Below are 16,249 nucleotides of genomic sequence, written 5' to 3' on the forward strand. Positions count from 1 at the left end.
TCCCTAGGCCCCCTTTTAAATCGAGTTTCTTTTGACCTATTGAGACTAAAAGGTTGCAGTTTCTTTTCGCTTATATTTAAATGTTTGCACTACAGTTATTGGGTTTACTCTGGGGCTATCCAATCAAGTATCAATCTTTAAATCTCTCTCTGGCGCCCATCCCAGATCGGTCGACTCACAGCAAAGGGTGGTGTTCAAAATGTTGTCTAGGAAGTCTCGAAGCCATAATTTATATATATATTTTCTTCAAACGCATAATACATAATATTTAGCAAGGCATTGCAGTGCACAGAAAGGGCTACTTTCTAGCGGCTGCATATTATGTTTTATTTGAAAATTTATATATACATTACAGTAAATAATTTAGTCAGGTAATTGCAGAAATAAATTTACTTAATTAACGTTCAGCAGCATGGCAAAATAAAAACGAATACCAAATCGCTATTGAATCAAATCCTTTGAGCCCGTCTGAGTGGAGCCATCGTGGCCTATTGCTATTGCTACGTCGCTTGCTCTACAGCCTGCTAATATCTATGCGCATTGTGGCGTCGAAATGTATACAGTTCTCATAATCGTGTTGTTCATTTACAGTTATTAACCACTTGGTAGACTATCCTAGGTCCTGGAGCGAATCGAGGTTCCTCTTCACGACTGTCCAATTTTAGCTGGCAGCTGGGTGGCTTTCACGAAGATTTGCCAGCATCCGAAGGATTCATTATTTGCTTGTGCCGGCTGCGGCGGCGTCCTCTTTTTTCTTTTGCTTCTCTCTCATCACCTCGGCGTCCCTGTCGATAAAAATCAGGTTAATCTAAGTGGCACATCCTCCGCAGGACTCTCACTACTCACCTGGCCTTGCGCTGCTCCACAGTTAGGTTGTCGGTGCGCTTGCCCTTGTTGGCGTCCGCCTGCTTCTTCTGGTTCTTGGCGCGTGCCAGGTCGCGTTGGTTTCCACCTGAAAGACATGAAGTGTTACTTAGTTAATAACTAAGCCAAGTCACTCGCCCAGAAGCGCGTGCCAAGTGATCTAATCGATCAGAGAGGTTAGAAGCGCGTCAGGGGTGTCCCATCGATTTTGCCTGGCCAGTGGCTAATGCAGCACCGGAAATCCCGATTAAACAGAGTGCCATAAACACATGTTCTATGTGATTAGCCACAAAGACAGGTCTATAAACAGCATCTTAGTCGCTTTCCTTGACATGCAAATCAATATGCGACATTTCAAAATATATGTATGTATTCCAGATCTGAAACGACAAAATGGCCGTGGCCACCACATGCCACCCACTTACGTGTCATTTTTTCAGCTGCGTTAGAACAATGGTCAAATAATTGCTACAATTTTGTTCCGAATTCGTCTATGACGTGTAAATTTTAGTTGCTTGTTGACGGGATTTTATTTAGTTATTGTGGATGATAAAGCCGTGAGACTAAGCAGTCCTCCACCAAGTCTAGATAAGATTCCCTCTGCAGCGACGACTGGTCACACTGTTGGTTTATTTTTGGGCAATTTAAAAATGTCAGTAATTGAATGTAGTTTCTGGTTTGTTTCGGCAACGTAGTACATTATTTTGTTTATATTGTTTATTTAACACATATATCAAAGTGATAACACAAAACCATTTTTCATCTACACTTTTTGTACAGAGATGCCATATCGTCAAATTTAAAATGTAACGGATTTTCATTGGCTTTTGTGACTTCAAATAAACATTATTTAACGATCTTTCCCTTAAATAAAAATATTTATACCTTTTAATTATTCAAAATTGGAAATTTGCAATATTTGGAAGATCATTTTTCAATAATCTTGAAAGCTGGTTACACTTAACAACACATTGGAGGGAAATTTTCAAACACATCGCACATCATGATAACAGTTACAAAAAACGATGTCTGTTTAAGTCCAAGACCAAGAAGTAAGAAGATTTGTTCCTTTAATTTGTTAACTATGATAATAAACTTTAAAAAAAATATAAAATTTCACTTTTGCTTCTCAAATAAAAAAACTACATTGTAACAGAAAGAAAAGACAGAAGTATTATATTTGTATTTTAAGTAATAATAGTAATTTATAAGCTTATATTTTCTCTAACGATTAAAAAAAATAAAGGCGGCACATATTTTTTAAATTTCGTTCCCATTTGGGTAATTTATTTTAATTTAGATTGCTCGGGTTATGTTCTTAAATCTTGTTTAGAATAAGATTTCTTGGGAGTGCTTGTGCTCCAGAGTGTTGTATCGATCCTCCAGATCCTGAAGAATGGATTGACATGTAAGGTCTTCATATTCCCTGCGTATAACCCACACTTCCAGGGTGCTGAGGATCATGAATTTTGTTCTGGCGCACTAAAATCAAAACGATTGTGATTTTATCCTAATGGGAAATCATCGTATTACCTCTTTTGGCTTGTCTCCTACCCACAATCCGACCGCTTGAAGGTATATCTTTAGCATCATCTTCCAGGTCCAGTAACCATGAGAGTCTCCGAGCTTAGAAATTGGTGGATTATGCACCATGGCGATTTCCCCAGCCTCGGACTTGCCTCGTGGTGGAGCATAAGTGTCCCCCATAATTAGACTTTTGATATATTTAATCAAATTTTGAACGAAACCGAAAATAAATTGTATAACCATAAAGTCCGAAATCACATTTTAGATTATCAAACCTTTGACGTATATGGCTAAACGTCATACAGATTTGTAAATTTTGCTAGATTCCAAACAAGGTTTGGAATATACTTCGAGATTTTAGAATCTATGACAAAAAATCATTAAAACACCCATTCATAATTTACAAAATTATTTGCGTAGCTTTAATTATTAATCTGCGGATATACAATAACATTAACACTTAAATGCGTGGTAGATGCTTCTCTCCGGCGGCGGCTAATACTAGGGCTAGGAGCAAATGCGGATGCGAATGCGGATGCGGATAATGACATGTGGATGTGGGGCAAGGGAGCAGACGGACAGGGGACTATCTGCGCAGACACGGCTCACAGGTGCCCGGAAGAACAAACGAGGGATGGCACTCCGGGCACTTGGGGTTCTCGCCGAACCACTTGGCCCGCTGCTCGGGAATCTTCAGCTGGAACGAGTTGTATAGGTCTCCGGTGAATCCAGCTCCTCCCGCTCCCGATCCGACTCCGCTGCCCGGCCCGTATCCTGTGCGTCCGATGGACTCCAGCGGGAAGGCGTACTCTGGGATGAGCAACTGCTTCCGAAGGTGGCTTATGTCTGTGGAGCTAGTTACCACGTCTGAGCGGCGCTCTGCCGTCTGCTTCTGCTTCGGAGCCTCCTCCTCTTTGGCCTTGATGGATCGTGAAATGGGAACTCGGCGGCTGGTGCTCGACTGCTGGACTGATGGCTTCTGATGGGTGGTGATGTCATTAAGCCGGGTGTTGAAGATCTCCGACTTGCTGGTGCCGTAGTTACCGTCAGTTTCTGGATACTCGCGGCCGTCCACACCGATAGGCGGATCCAGTTTTGGCGGCTCGAGTCCGTTCGAGGGAATCTTCCACTCGTAATAAATGGGCGGTCCTTGGGTGGTGGCTATATCGTGAGGCACAAAGTCCACGAAGGGCGGCAGTAGATCGTTGAAGGGCAGCTGAGCAGGTGATGCCGGCGGGGCTGGTGTTGTCGGGGGCGAGGCTAGGCGGAAGCTCTGCGCTGGCGCCGGAGTTCGGTTGTCACTACGCGGGGGAGCTCCCAAAGTGCTAGCAGTAGTGGGTGGTGTTGCGAAGGAGAAGGGCACGCCAGCCAAAGTCGTTGGTCGGCTGATTGGTCGGGCAGTCGTGGTACTGGTCTCCGGGCGACTGGGAACAGGACTGAATGGAGCTGCAGTGGATGTGCGGATTCCTGGGATTACAGCACTGCTTGGCTGGGGCTCCTCAAGATTGTAGATAGGGTAGACGAAGGGCGGCTCGTAGATCTTCGAGGGCGGCTTGATGAACTTCACCAGCTTAGTGCTGGTCTGCTTGGAAGGTGACTCCGCGGAGTTGAAGTCAGCAGAGGTATTGTACCGAGTGCTGTGGCTAGTTCCGAGATCGTCCGTGTCGTGAACTTCCACTGCCTGGAAACTGGGGCGCCTCGTGTGGAGAGCTTCTGTGCGTTTTGTTGCCACCGATGGCCTGCGGGTTGTTGTGGTCGTGAAGGCAGTGGTGGTGGTGGCGCGAGTCGTTGTGGTGGTAGTGATCCTTGGCTTAACAGTGCTGCTTGGCAGCTCTATCTGTGGCTCATAGGCGGGCGGCAAGATGGTCCGGCTGGGAGGCGGAATGCGCCAACGCGTCTGCGACGATTGGGGGTCGAATTTTCCTGGACTTCCGCCCTTGAGAGATTCGTCTCTAATCTGATTCGGGCTAGACGACAGTTGCTGCTAAATGAGGGATAAATTGAGTTTGCAACTTAAGCATCGAGGAGCCTTCTCACCTTGTATTGGCTTCGGAAGGACTCGCCGGAGTAGTCTGGGGCATAAGGCCGATCCAGCAGGTCTGGCCGTGGGGTGCGTAAATTATTCTCCTCGTCGTTTACAAAGGGCTTGTCTCGCTGACCTGTGGAGTAAAACAGAACCATATCGAAAATAGAATATCCCTTGGGATTTAGAGTGCCTGGAAAAACTAACCAATCAGGAGATTCGCCGCGTAGTTGCTCTCCGCCTTGGAGCAGTTGACCATGTACCAGTGGTCGCAGATTAGCATCCTCTGTTGGAAGAGGGTGGTGTTGGGGCACGTGTAGCTGAACTGCCTGCCCAGGCCGTCGCACATGTGGTACACCTGACAGCCCGTCTCCACGTCCGCGTAGTATCCGGCAGGACGACCGGCGCAGGAGAACGAGGTCTTCTGCATTAGGTGCGAGGCAGGACTCGCTGCCTGGATGCTATTTTGCGCCTAATCAAAGAAAGACGGTAAAGTTACGGAAACAATAATAAAGCTCATTAAGTTGTTAAAGACAAATTGCATACAAAAGGTAATTTAATTTCAGTTTAATAAAATTTCAATTAGAACTTAACAATGGGCTGCAATAAATTTTCTTAATAGCTTAGATGGTAAAAAAAAAATAATAACTATTTTATCTTTGATTTCATAAATTACTTTTAAAGTTTTGAATGTTAGTTGGTTAAGAGTTTAATTTAAGTTAATGACTTCATAAATCTTGGATTTTACAATGGCGATCAAAGGTTTTGATGTAGATGAATAGACAATTGAGGTATTACGATCAAGAATTGGAAGGGAATATTTAATATATTGTCATCAAAGAAGGAGTTCTACCACAAAAATTAGAAAAAAGATTTTCGAGTCCTTGTGCGTTGAAAGGAAAGCCCTTCTGACAAACCCGTCTATTGGCAGACATCTAATGATCTCTGTAAGAAGGCACTATCTAAAACTAACACTATCTATAATTATCTGTCTTTTATGGGGCTCTCACATCACAGACCAACAAATGACAGAAAGATACGTATCGGATTTTGCTCGTGCCCGGCATGTGTGAATACAGCTAGTGCTGCCTAGACCCCATCCATGGGTACTCGCAGTTACTCATAAGCTGCACTTTTGGGAGCTGTGATTTGAGAGCTCTGAGACACGGGTCGCAAGTCGCCCTGACTCGGGCCCAGAAGTGATGAATTGTTGTGTTGTCATAACGTGGCACATGGTGCCACGGCTGCTTGCAACAGACGACCTGTGCTGCGGTGTGAAATGTCAACTTTATTCGTAGTCTCTATAGGATTTTTTTTTTACTGCCGATTTTTTGAATGTTTCTTTATGCCGTGTTTAATTATATAGAAAAAATTTCACGTCGGCACTTGCAAATTATAGCCGAATGACTTATCGAAATCTGCCACTGGATCTGCTGGGCGTACGTGCGAAACATGTGCAGAAGCTTCCGACAAGTCCGTGAAAATAATTTTCCCAGCATTCCACACAATCTACGAAATCATGAATCTTTCACAGTCGAAGGGAGATCTACATGCTGCCCTTATGTAAGCTGAGGCTGGACAACGATCTGGAGTCACGAGCAAATAAATATTTATGAACCAACGACATTACATATGTAGTTTGACATTCTTTATGTTAAAATGGCTTTTAAATATAAGTCTTATACGATTAGAAAATCATTTAATTTTAAAACTAATTCAGCTATTATTTTAAATGTCTCCTTTTATGGCGTTGTGATTGTTTCCTTAGAAGTTTATCTTCCAATTTACCATATTTGACGGTCTTTACGACTACTTAGTCGCGGAAAGGAAGTCTGGACTGCAATAAATTCAAATTCGGTTTGCAATCCCAGAGATACAATGGGTTCCCCTAGATCCCATTAAGGTTTTCAATTTCAAAAAGCTGTTGGTATTTCTGGTAATTTGCCACAATTCGAGACGCTCTTCAATTTCATTTCAGGCATATTTACGGGCCGCACTAAACACACATTCTGCGCCTAGATACTCACTCGGCCGTTACATAACTGCCAAGGCACAGCTACAGATACAAATGCAGCTACAGATACAGCTTCGGCTTCATCCTCGAGTTGAGTTTCGTTTTAATTTCTTGTATGCAAATAGCGAAAACAATCAACACACTTTTCTCGCCGTTGTTTGTTCCATTTCTGCAAAAGTGTCAGTCGAGACGGAAAAAAGGTCACTTGGTCAGCCGAGCCGAGTCTTTTGTTTTTTAATAGTTTGAGACCTTTGCTGGGTGAATCATGTGTGCCGGTATGAGTGTATATCTGAATGGTGTGTGGATAGTGTGGATGCACTCACGGAGACACACATAGAATAAATTAAAAATGAAACAAAGCGTAAAGAGCGCAAAATTACAACATTTTCCGCCGTTGCTCAAAAAGTGTCTTGGGAAGTAAATGCGGTGGCAAAAACGATCAAGATGTGGGTGGAGTGTCCATGGGTAGGGTCTAGAGGGGTGGTCCTTAAATTCATATTTGGGTGATCAATTAAATCCTTTAAAGGATTTCCTAAAAGGAATAGCCTTAATATTTAAAATGAGCATGGAGTTGAGAAATCAAAAAAGTGATTGAAAGATTATGGGATTATCACCTTGCATTAGTAGAATAATTCGATTTCTAATTATACCATAGATTACTATAATTCCAATTTAATTTACAAGTTAATAACCCCCTTTTAACCACGCCCCTGAGACATGGCTTCAAGATCACGCTTTGTATAATCATAATCAAAGTTTTAACGGATTACCATTCCAGAGATGATTACATTACATTGTTTCGGGGTAAGTGTAAGAAATTGTAAATTAAAATGTATCTTAAGTTGGTTCTAAATGATCGCTTAGGTGGTGCTTCATTAGCATCGCATTGACGAGTGTTTACGATATTTTAGCAATTAATTATTGCAATCTTAGGCTTAAAGCTAATAACCACCTTCGACGCTGTTTAAATATTTATAGTATTTCGCAATTTGCATTTGAATGCTCGCTCACGTGCACATCAATGGAATCTCCGAGATATGGGCATTATCATTCGCATTCCCCAACCTTTTCAGCCCCCGGCTAAGGGTAGAAGTCAGACTTACCTCACTGGCCAAAAATAACGCCGAGCAGAACAAAGCCAGGGCCAAAAGTCGCGAATGCGTGGGGATCATTAGCGCCAACATTTCGCCGATTGCTGTGTTTTCTGCGACTGCTGGGACTGTTGAGGGTGGTCGGCGGTGTTGAGCTAACAATATAAATTTATTAATAAGCTTGGTATTGAATAGGCCCAGGGCACAATTGATGGGAAAGTGCAGGCAGTGGCCCTAAGTTGGCGCTAATTGCCTTACACAATTGCCATCGCATCCCATCCACCCATAGCACAATAATTCCAGCCCCAGCCCGACCCTTTTGTTGCCAATCTTTGCGTAACCGAAACTCTGTTTACTTAAGTCATAACTTTCCCAAAAATATCTCTCCTCGCCGCATCATAGGTGCTTTGGGGTTCGATAACAATGTATCTGGCTAAGTTGTTTTGTTGTCACTGCTGGGGAAACCAATTTTCTTCGGTTTCGAGTTGATTGTTCGATTCAATGTTTTCGTAATGAATTGTAATTTAAAAAACATTAACTTCTGTTGGGGCTGCCGCTCCATGTTGATAGAATTTGCAGTGATGCGACTGGCGCTTCTTCCCCTGCCTCGACCTCCACCTACAATTTAATTTAGCAACCTTGCCACTTCAATCCACTCCCCACACTTCTCTGAAGCACAAACACCAATAAACCTGTCAAGCTCTGTTGCCAACAAAGTGCCCAAATTGAAAATGCATTTTATGCTTGTTTATGGTAACCAAATTGGTCGGAATTGAGTTGTCCATTGGAAGCTAACTTTATGTATCCTCGATGGGGTCAAGAGCATCTCCACTCCACTGGGTTCCTACACTCATTCTCAGATGCCAAGAATGGCAAAAAATTTAGAAGCCATCAAGTCTGTCTATTGGTTTTTGTCAAAGCAAGATCCATCACCAAAGTCTATAGATAATCTTAAAACTTGACAAATAAGTCTTTTACTTGAACTTGAATTTTAAACAGAGAATATTGCAAGTCTTTAAATTAAAAGTGGTAGGTTTTTAAATTAAAATTTGTCCTTATTATTTTATAATAAAGCTCCAAATTTCAAAACTACTCTAAAGCTAATTGAAATATAGCTAGACTTTTTAATAACCCTGTTTAAATTTATGAGGTTATCATCTAGCAGAGCTTCGAAGCTCAATTGCCAAATAAAATATCATGCTATTGGGTTAACGAGATCATCTGTCTCAATGCTAACCACAACATTTGTGGCAAGTTGTGGCCAGAAGCAGAGTGGCAAGTGCGTGTGGTAACAACGACTTGGGCACCAGAAACTTGAACAATATTGAACAGGCGTCTAGTTTGGCGGTTTTTCCTTGTCTTGACCTTTTTGACAGAAAAACGGAAAAATGTTCACTACTTTATCCTCCTCAGCCTGAACTCGTGATGCTGGTTTTCGGTTTTATTTTTATTTTTTTTTGTAAAGTTTTGGTTTCTAAGTTGCCTTGTGGCCGTCCAGCAAGGCGAAGCCTATTTGACATTTTTGCCAGCAATTTCCACTGAAAGAGCATTGCGAATTTAACCGAGAGATGCTCAAGACCCGCAACATCGAATAATAGCAACAAAACAAGCGACTGCAACAAATTCAGATACAACAACAATTATGCCAATTAGATGGCATTACAGGTTGATTACAGCAGGGCCAGGCCAGGCCTGGGCCAAAGCATTTGCTTAGCCATAGTTGGCATTTTTCTAATTGTTTCCCCAAAGTGGACCCCCTGGTTGTCGGTTGCTAGTTACTGGATGCAGAGGAAGTTATTAAGATGCAAGATGCAAGATGCCGATCTGGTATCCACTGAGCACGGCTCACCTTCAATCTTGGCAATCGGAGAGTCTTAAATTGAACAAACTAATTGTCGCTGTAGGTGGTGTGCTAAAATATATTCCATATGGTCGACGATCGACCGTCCTTCCCCGTCCGCACACACACCCGATGCGATGCAGTGTGATGTGATCTTTGCAAAGATCAAATGTCAGAGACAGCGCTTCCAGTTGCAGTTCCAGTCTCCAGTCTCAGATGCAGTTGCTCCAAACAAAGTCAAGAGCACTCGCACACCGTCGCGCCAAATTGGTTCGCATAAATTATATAATATTTATACTCGATCGCGAACGCTACTTCTCACATGCCAATCCAAACACTATGGCGCACAATTTTCACAGTCCTGTCGGCTACCCAGAGTATCTGGGTATCTGAGTATCTGAGTATCTCACGGCGTATTCCCTAAGACGGAGCGACACAACCGCGTCGCACGAAGTCGCGCTTTCAACTGAAGCCTCCGAGTGCACCCAGTTCGGTTAAAGATTCACATTAGGCCGCCCGCTACAGAGCCATAGTCTCGTAGATACACAGATAGAGATACAGCGCCAAGAAGAAGCGCCAAGCCGCGCTTCGTCATCGGCGCACAGTGGGCGACAGTGGACAGTGGGGAAGTTAGTAATGTTATCTTTTAAAATCTATTCAATTTATATAAAATAAATTGTATTATTTCCAAGATTATATAGTAGATTTGTGGGCATTTTGGTATATAAAAATAGAAAAGATTATATATAAAGTTCTCAGGTTACCTAATATTATTGAAACTTAGTATTAGATAAGCCTTACTCAAAAGTTTATCATTAAAACTCGAGTATTACCATATAAGGTCATCCTAGACAGCCAGACAAAAATATTCAACCTTCCCATCGTACCTGAAACTGCCGCCCACTTGGTCGGGAGAAAATTCTGTTAATTTGTAAAGATATAAAGATAATATATGCAAATACTTTCGAATGTTGCCAAATAAGCTAATATGGCTTAGTTGACCAAAGAGGCTTACAAAGAATTCGCAAGTCGAGATCATGTCTCATAAAATTAATTTTCCTTTTGGAGCCAGGGTCTTGGGGCACCCACTGTGCCGTCTAACGAAGTTCAGCCAGTTTGAATTTCAGGCAGAAAAAAGCAAAGCGTTAACATTGCAGCTTCATTTTCGGCTTAGAGCCCCGTTCTCAGTTTCAATTTACCGCTAACGGCTTCGTTTTCAGTTTCATTTTCATTTTCATTGCACGTTATTAGCATTTGCAGTGCCACCGTTTAGGGAAACCCTTCACCCACTGGTGTTTATTTGTCTAATTTATTGGAACGTTTTTGTGGAGAAGATGGGGCCTGCCGATGCTGATGCCGACGCCAAAGTGGGCTAAATAGAGCAATCGAGGCTAAAAGATCTTAGTCAGATTGGGCGGCAGTTGCGAAAGCATTTTCCCCCCATCCCAGATTCAGATTCGGATTCGCTAGCTTGTTCGGTCTTTTGGCGGCATCATTGTCAGATTTCTGGCAATGGGGTTTTGTAAGCCACGAAGATTTTCATTTTCCATTTTCATTTTCGTCTTTTTTTATAGTTTTTTTCTTGGCTTTTTCTCGGTTTTCGATTCATGCCGTTTATTTACTCGTCAAAAGCCCTTTTGTCGTGAAGCAAAAAGCCGAGAACGACCAGGTCGGGTCGTGTGTTGCCTCATTGGCTTTCTGGGGCTTCATATTCGTCAGGGCTTTTCCACAAAACAGACGGAACAGTATCGTGACGTGCCACAGAGAGGAAGTTGAAAGTGGAAAAGTGGGAAAGCGTTAGTCGATGGTTTATTATTGTCATATATTTGGTATGCTGTTGTCAAAAAATTAAATAAAACATATATCATAAACGCCGCTCCTACGTTGCAACATGAAATTTTGTGATGTTTTGCTGGCTATTGGCTATGGCTATCCTGGCTAACTAATCCTGCCTCCTGGTTAACTAACAATCTAACTAACTAACTAAATGGATTGGAGCGGCTAAGCTAAGCTAAGAAGCTGGAGCTCTTGTCTGATGATTCTAATTATGGGTCGTTTGTTGCTGGTTGTTGTGGTCGTGGATTCCACGCTCCTACTCCCGCTTCTGCATGGCCAGCGAGTGCTGCTGAAAATCGGCCAGGATGCGGCTCTCGGGGATGTCCGTCTCGACGCGGCTGCCCACAATGTCGATATCGCTTTCCTTCTTGTCGAAGAAAATGTCAATAATGATGCGCACACCTGGAAGACAAAGTTGGTTTTAAAGTCTAGAGCATCCTGTGGAAGGACCTACCATGATCAGTGCGGCGAATAGTAGTCTTGCTCTGATAGGACTTCTCCACGGAGCAGTTGGCAGAACTCTCTTCGTTGCCGTTCGAACGTAGAAAGCTCTCTCCCTCCGCGGAGTTTGTGCGGAAGCTACTATAGGAAGTGAAATATTTTATTCCTGACGCCCTAAGGGAGAAAAATCAATGGGTCTTACCCTCCCTTGTCCTTGTCATCCGGCGATAAAGGGCAGCCCTCGATCTGGAGCTGCTCGGCTTCAGAGCGGGAGCCAAAGTATATGGATTTGGCCTGCTCCAGCTCCTGGTTCTTCTCTGTGGCTAAGTTATAAACGTTGACCAAGTCGCGAACCTTCATTGGAGACTCCATGGTCGAGCGTATCCGTCCAGTCTCGGGCGAGCTGGTCACGAACTGGGACGGGGATACGACCATGTCCCGGCTCTGGATGGAGCCAATCGAGTTGTTGCTGCAGACTTCTTCTTCTGCGGTGTTCATGATGTGGCGGCGGCTAATGGTTTCTATCTACCTCACTACCTCTAAATTGACACGAAAGTTTCTACGCTGATTTCAAACTTCCGATTTTTAGTTTTATTATTTTACAATTTTTCTCAGCTTCTGATGTGTCTGTGGGCGAATGAAAACTACTAACTACGACTTCGTTTCTGACAATGTCACCTCAAAATATTGACCTTTACATCAAAGATATATTTTCGGATCGTGTTTGTTTAAATCTGAAATTCATGAATTTGAATTTGGTAAGTGTATCCGTCCAGCAATTCGTTAGCAATTACACCAACGAAATGTAAATGTAATTCATCTTTTGAGCCGCCGAAGACGAATCGATGGGGGCGACCTTCGGTGCAGCAATCGAAAAGTCGAAAAATGAATTCGATCGATCTCTTGATTGATCCCACAGAGGGGGGACGCTGTTTGGAAGGTGGCACGGTGATTAGTGAAATTTGAGCCACACGCTGAATGCCAATGGAATTGTCTTAAAACGGATTTACTCGCAAGTTTCTTTTCATTTTTCCCCCCCAAATTTCGTGTACATGGATGTGCGTTATTAATATTTTGAAATTGGGTGAGCAATGACTTGCCGATGCCGCAGCAGCAGCAGCGGGGGCATCATCATCGTACCACCATCATCGCTCGGTAGCTTGAACTGACCAGCTGGAGGTCCATTTGACACACCGTCCCAAAAAAAAAAAATCCGTTTTTAAGGTCAATATATATTATTGCGAGCGACACTTCAAGATTGGCTTCAGTAAACTGAAGATTCGCAATTTGGCGTTGATGTTTTCGGGCAAGGTTTACTGTCAACTGCGAGCAACAAAGATTTCGAAACAAAGAATATAAGAATACGAAAATTTGTTTCCCAGGTTGCCAGCTACATATGTACTACCAAAGATTATACAAAGCAGATTATTCATAGATTTTGCTGTATAACATTTTCAGGTAGTAAATATAATTCTCTAAGAATTATTCTTATAAAAAAAAGCAAAAATGTCTTTAAAACTGCAATAAAAAGGTTTGTAATTTCTACGAGGGCCTCCCACTGCGCATCAGCAGAAAAGCATTGGGACTATACCTCCAATCAAGGATATCAATCCAAAAAACGTCTCCTTTTCTGAATTGGGATATATATTGGATAAACATACAGAATTTACCTATAAACAATGGACGGCATAAGCCATATATCAGCCAATTCGAATCAATCATATTTTTCAAATCCGATACGAATTAGCAAAATTATCTACTAAAAAGTGTCTCAAAAGTTTCCATTTTAGCCATCCAAGGGTCTTAACTTGGCCAACATGGCCTCCCCATCGATTTCTTTCAGGAAAAATGTCATAACTTTCCTGATAATGGTCCGATCGGCGAATGTTATACCTTCCCGATCTTGGAGCTTCGAGAATTATCATATTTAATCAAAACCCCACCACCTAAAATCCGACCTCATTTTCGAAATTTTTCAAAAGGGTAACATCATGTTTTTGGCCAAAAATCGAGCCTAAATTTTATTTCGCGGTTGGGACTATATTTTTATGCAGATCGACGGTACTTAGTTCCCTGATTCGTAAATGGTATTCCTTTTTCAAATCGGATACGAATTGCCCTAAATATTGACTAAATAGTGAACAAAAGTTCCCATTTTAGCCACCCAAGGATCTTAACTTGGTCAACATGGTCTCCCCATCGATTTCTTTCAGGAAAAATGCCATAACTTTTTTAATAATTGTCCGATCGTCGAATGTTATACCTTCCCGGACTTGGAGCTTTGAGAACTATCCATTTCAATCAAAACCTGACCACCTAAAATCGGACCCCATTTTCGAAATTTTCAAAGGGGTAACACCATGATTTTGGCCATAAATCGAGACAAAATTTTACTTCGAGGTTTGAAGTATATTTAGATGCAGATCGACGGCACTTAGTTCCCTGATTTGTAATTGATATTCCTTTATTCATTTATTCCTTATTTTGGTAAAAAACACATAATCTTTGCACTAGCCCGCCAATTCCAATATTACTACATCGTTAAAGTTTAAATCAGTTGGGACTAATACTTGTGGCTATAAAAGAATCATTATAACCTAAATATCACCCAGATTAGAGATCAGAACAGTGGTTTGGTAATACATTTTTAATAAAAGCCAAAGGCGCGAAGAACAATTGGTGGCTCAAAAATTAGTGGTAAGTGTGGTTTAAGTATGATGACGCGATGATGGTGCATTGTAACCGAAAAACCGCCAAAATTAATTCAAATGGGAGTTCTGTGTGGGAGTTCTGGCTCCCTTGATCGGCATTCTTTGACTTTTAATTCCATCATATCACGAACTTGGAATTCTGGTCTGCGCTGCCCTGCTCTGCTCAGATGCTTGTGCAATTAGCAGTCGATGTCAAAGGGGTTCACTCCAGTCATGGCAAAAGAACACTCCAAGAAGGTGTGGGACCCACAGCAGGCATTCACACAACAGATGTATGTAGATACATACATACGTAGCATACATCGGTCTGTGTACATAGGTGTGTCATCATAGTCGTCATCATCTCTGGTTGTGATTCCATTGAAGGTCGCTCAGCCACAAACAAACGCCACAAATGCTGGAAGTTGCCATTTGTGCTCACTGGGAGGCACACACAGCTTGCCTCTCTCTCTTTTCCGCCCACTCGGGGGGGCTACACATGTTTAATTGCCAAATTGGTGCAATTCCCCATAATTCATGCCGATGCTCGGCCAGAGCAGAGCAGAGCAGAGCACAGCTCTTCTCTCGGGGAGTTGTTAATTTGGCAAGGTCTCCCCGACCCGGGCTTAACGGCATGGCAAATAAAGGCAGCTCAGGCGGAGAAGATTCACACGTTTATTAGGGGGCAGAGTCGTGCTGCGAATTAAAATCGAAAGTGGAGCGCTAAGCACACATAATTGATAACGGCGAGCAGTATGGAGATTATTGCGCATACGCCTCCGTCAACGACACCAAAGACTCCACAAAAGTGCTAAGAGTGCTAAGAGGAAAACCAAACACCTCATCCACCGCCAAATCTCGTCGAGCTCAAGCCGCATCCGGTCGCAAGCAAAGTGGCCTGGCGCTAGTTGCTACAAATTTGTCAAAGCAACAATGCTGCAAGGTCGCCGCCGAGCGGTGATCACGTTCGCGTCCGGCATGCGGTCAGCTCTGCCATATCATTGACCTTAAGTGACGAACATGAAGAGCAATGAATAGCCCGAGATTATCACCTTTGGCAGCGTTTTATTGCACTTACACAGGCAGCCGCCAAAAACGGATTTGAAGTTCAATTGCAGCCATTTGGTATGCTCCAGCTCCACGTCGGCTCCCCATCCACCATCTTCATCTCCATCTCGATCTTCATCCGTGGACCTACCAAGATGCCCGTGGCACAATGTACAACACGACTATTAAAGGTCAAGCTCCACCAAGGCGGCAATACAAAAATGAAACTAAAAACAAAAAAAACAAAAATAAACGGAAAGCTCAAAAACGTTAAGTAAATCAAAGTAAACAAACGGCGCACTTTGTTAATTGTTGTATTTATTTCTATTTCAGTTCGAGCAGTTTCTCTTTCTGTTGGGGACTGCAATCGCTAAGATGCTAGAGAACGATCTCAAAGATGCGTCAAACGAAAGACTCAAGACACGAACTTGCCGGTCAACAAAAGTGAGACACAGCCATTTGAATCGTCAGCTACCCTAACTGGGAGAAGTTTGTTGGAAAGCATAGTGACACCTTGGAATCGAACCACTTGAAATCGAAAAAATCCAAAACAGAGCATCGGTGATTTGTAGGCCACCGCCGTTCACTTGTTGCCTCATCGGCTGCCGGAGAGTGTTGTTCTGAAATGCCAAAAAGGTAGCCAAGCGCCATTGTTTCCCAGTTCGGCAAAGAGCCATGTAACCTTCGCTTGGCAATGGAACAGGAGGAGGAGCAGCAGTATCAACTGCCGCGGCAGCACCTGGCCCGAGGTGGCCCGGAGGGCATTCGGCGAAACCCAAGTCAAGTGCGCAGCGCCAGTCAGACAGACTCTTCAACAATGAAGCCATCAGATCGACAAATATCTCCAATGTGAATTTGGTTCAACGCTTCAATTGT

General features: G+C 43.0%; 4 protein-coding genes and 1 long non-coding RNA gene across 8 annotated transcripts; all 5 read right to left on the reverse strand.

The window, feature by feature from the left end:
- Positions 1-262: 262 nt before the first annotated feature.
- LOC6499318 (putative SERF-like protein) lies at positions 263-1,589 on the reverse strand. Its single transcript, XM_001954845.4, has 3 exons — positions 1,290-1,589; positions 847-952; positions 263-785 (listed from the first exon to the last, which is right to left on the reverse strand). The coding sequence occupies exons 1-3, from the start codon at positions 1,294-1,296 to the stop codon at positions 716-718; spliced, it is 183 nt and encodes a 60-aa protein (XP_001954881.1). The 5' UTR covers positions 1,297-1,589; the 3' UTR covers positions 263-715.
- Positions 1,590-2,118: 529 nt separating this feature from the next.
- On the reverse strand, positions 2,119-2,685 carry LOC6499317. The gene is made up of 2 exons (XM_001954846.4): positions 2,398-2,685; positions 2,119-2,346 (listed from the first exon to the last, which is right to left on the reverse strand). Exons 1-2 carry the CDS (start codon positions 2,632-2,634, stop codon positions 2,194-2,196), a joined length of 390 nt encoding a protein of 129 aa, XP_001954882.2. The 5' UTR covers positions 2,635-2,685; the 3' UTR covers positions 2,119-2,193.
- Positions 2,686-2,787: 102 nt separating this feature from the next.
- Positions 2,788-9,851, reverse strand: LOC6499316 (mucin-5B). Of its 3 annotated transcripts, none has more exons than XM_032456174.2 (5): positions 9,489-9,851; positions 7,532-7,674; positions 4,622-4,886; positions 4,429-4,550; positions 2,788-4,375 (listed from the first exon to the last, which is right to left on the reverse strand). In XM_032456174.2, the coding sequence occupies exons 2-5, from the start codon at positions 7,610-7,612 to the stop codon at positions 2,978-2,980; spliced, it is 1,866 nt and encodes a 621-aa protein (XP_032312065.1). In that variant the 5' UTR covers positions 7,613-7,674; positions 9,489-9,851; the 3' UTR covers positions 2,788-2,977. The 3 variants fall into 3 exon arrangements, with proteins under 3 accessions (XP_032312065.1, XP_001954883.1, XP_032312064.1); XM_001954847.4 differs by having other exon boundaries at positions 2,788-4,372; positions 9,369-9,851; XM_032456173.2 differs by having other exon boundaries at positions 9,369-9,851.
- A 1,311-nt stretch (positions 9,852-11,162) lies between these two features.
- On the reverse strand, positions 11,163-12,318 carry LOC6499315. 2 transcript variants are annotated; one of them, XM_032449586.2, is made up of 3 exons: positions 11,839-12,318; positions 11,650-11,774; positions 11,163-11,597 (listed from the first exon to the last, which is right to left on the reverse strand). In XM_032449586.2, exons 1-3 carry the CDS (start codon positions 12,132-12,134, stop codon positions 11,452-11,454), a joined length of 567 nt encoding a protein of 188 aa, XP_032305477.1. In that variant the 5' UTR covers positions 12,135-12,318; the 3' UTR covers positions 11,163-11,451. The 2 variants fall into 2 exon arrangements, with proteins under 2 accessions (XP_032305477.1, XP_001954884.3); XM_001954848.4 differs by having other exon boundaries at positions 11,650-11,777; positions 11,839-12,316.
- A 2,660-nt stretch (positions 12,319-14,978) lies between these two features.
- On the reverse strand, positions 14,979-15,775 carry LOC116656067. The gene is made up of 2 exons (XR_004311081.2): positions 15,405-15,775; positions 14,979-15,332 (listed from the first exon to the last, which is right to left on the reverse strand). It is a non-coding gene; the product is annotated as an uncharacterized LOC116656067 (long non-coding RNA).
- Between the last annotated feature and the right edge of the window lie 474 nt (positions 15,776-16,249).

The sequence above is a fragment of the Drosophila ananassae genome, chromosome 2L, assembly GCF_017639315.1.
Source record: "Drosophila ananassae strain 14024-0371.13 chromosome 2L, ASM1763931v2, whole genome shotgun sequence".
In the NCBI taxonomy this organism is placed as follows: Eukaryota; Metazoa; Arthropoda; class Insecta; order Diptera; family Drosophilidae; genus Drosophila; species Drosophila ananassae.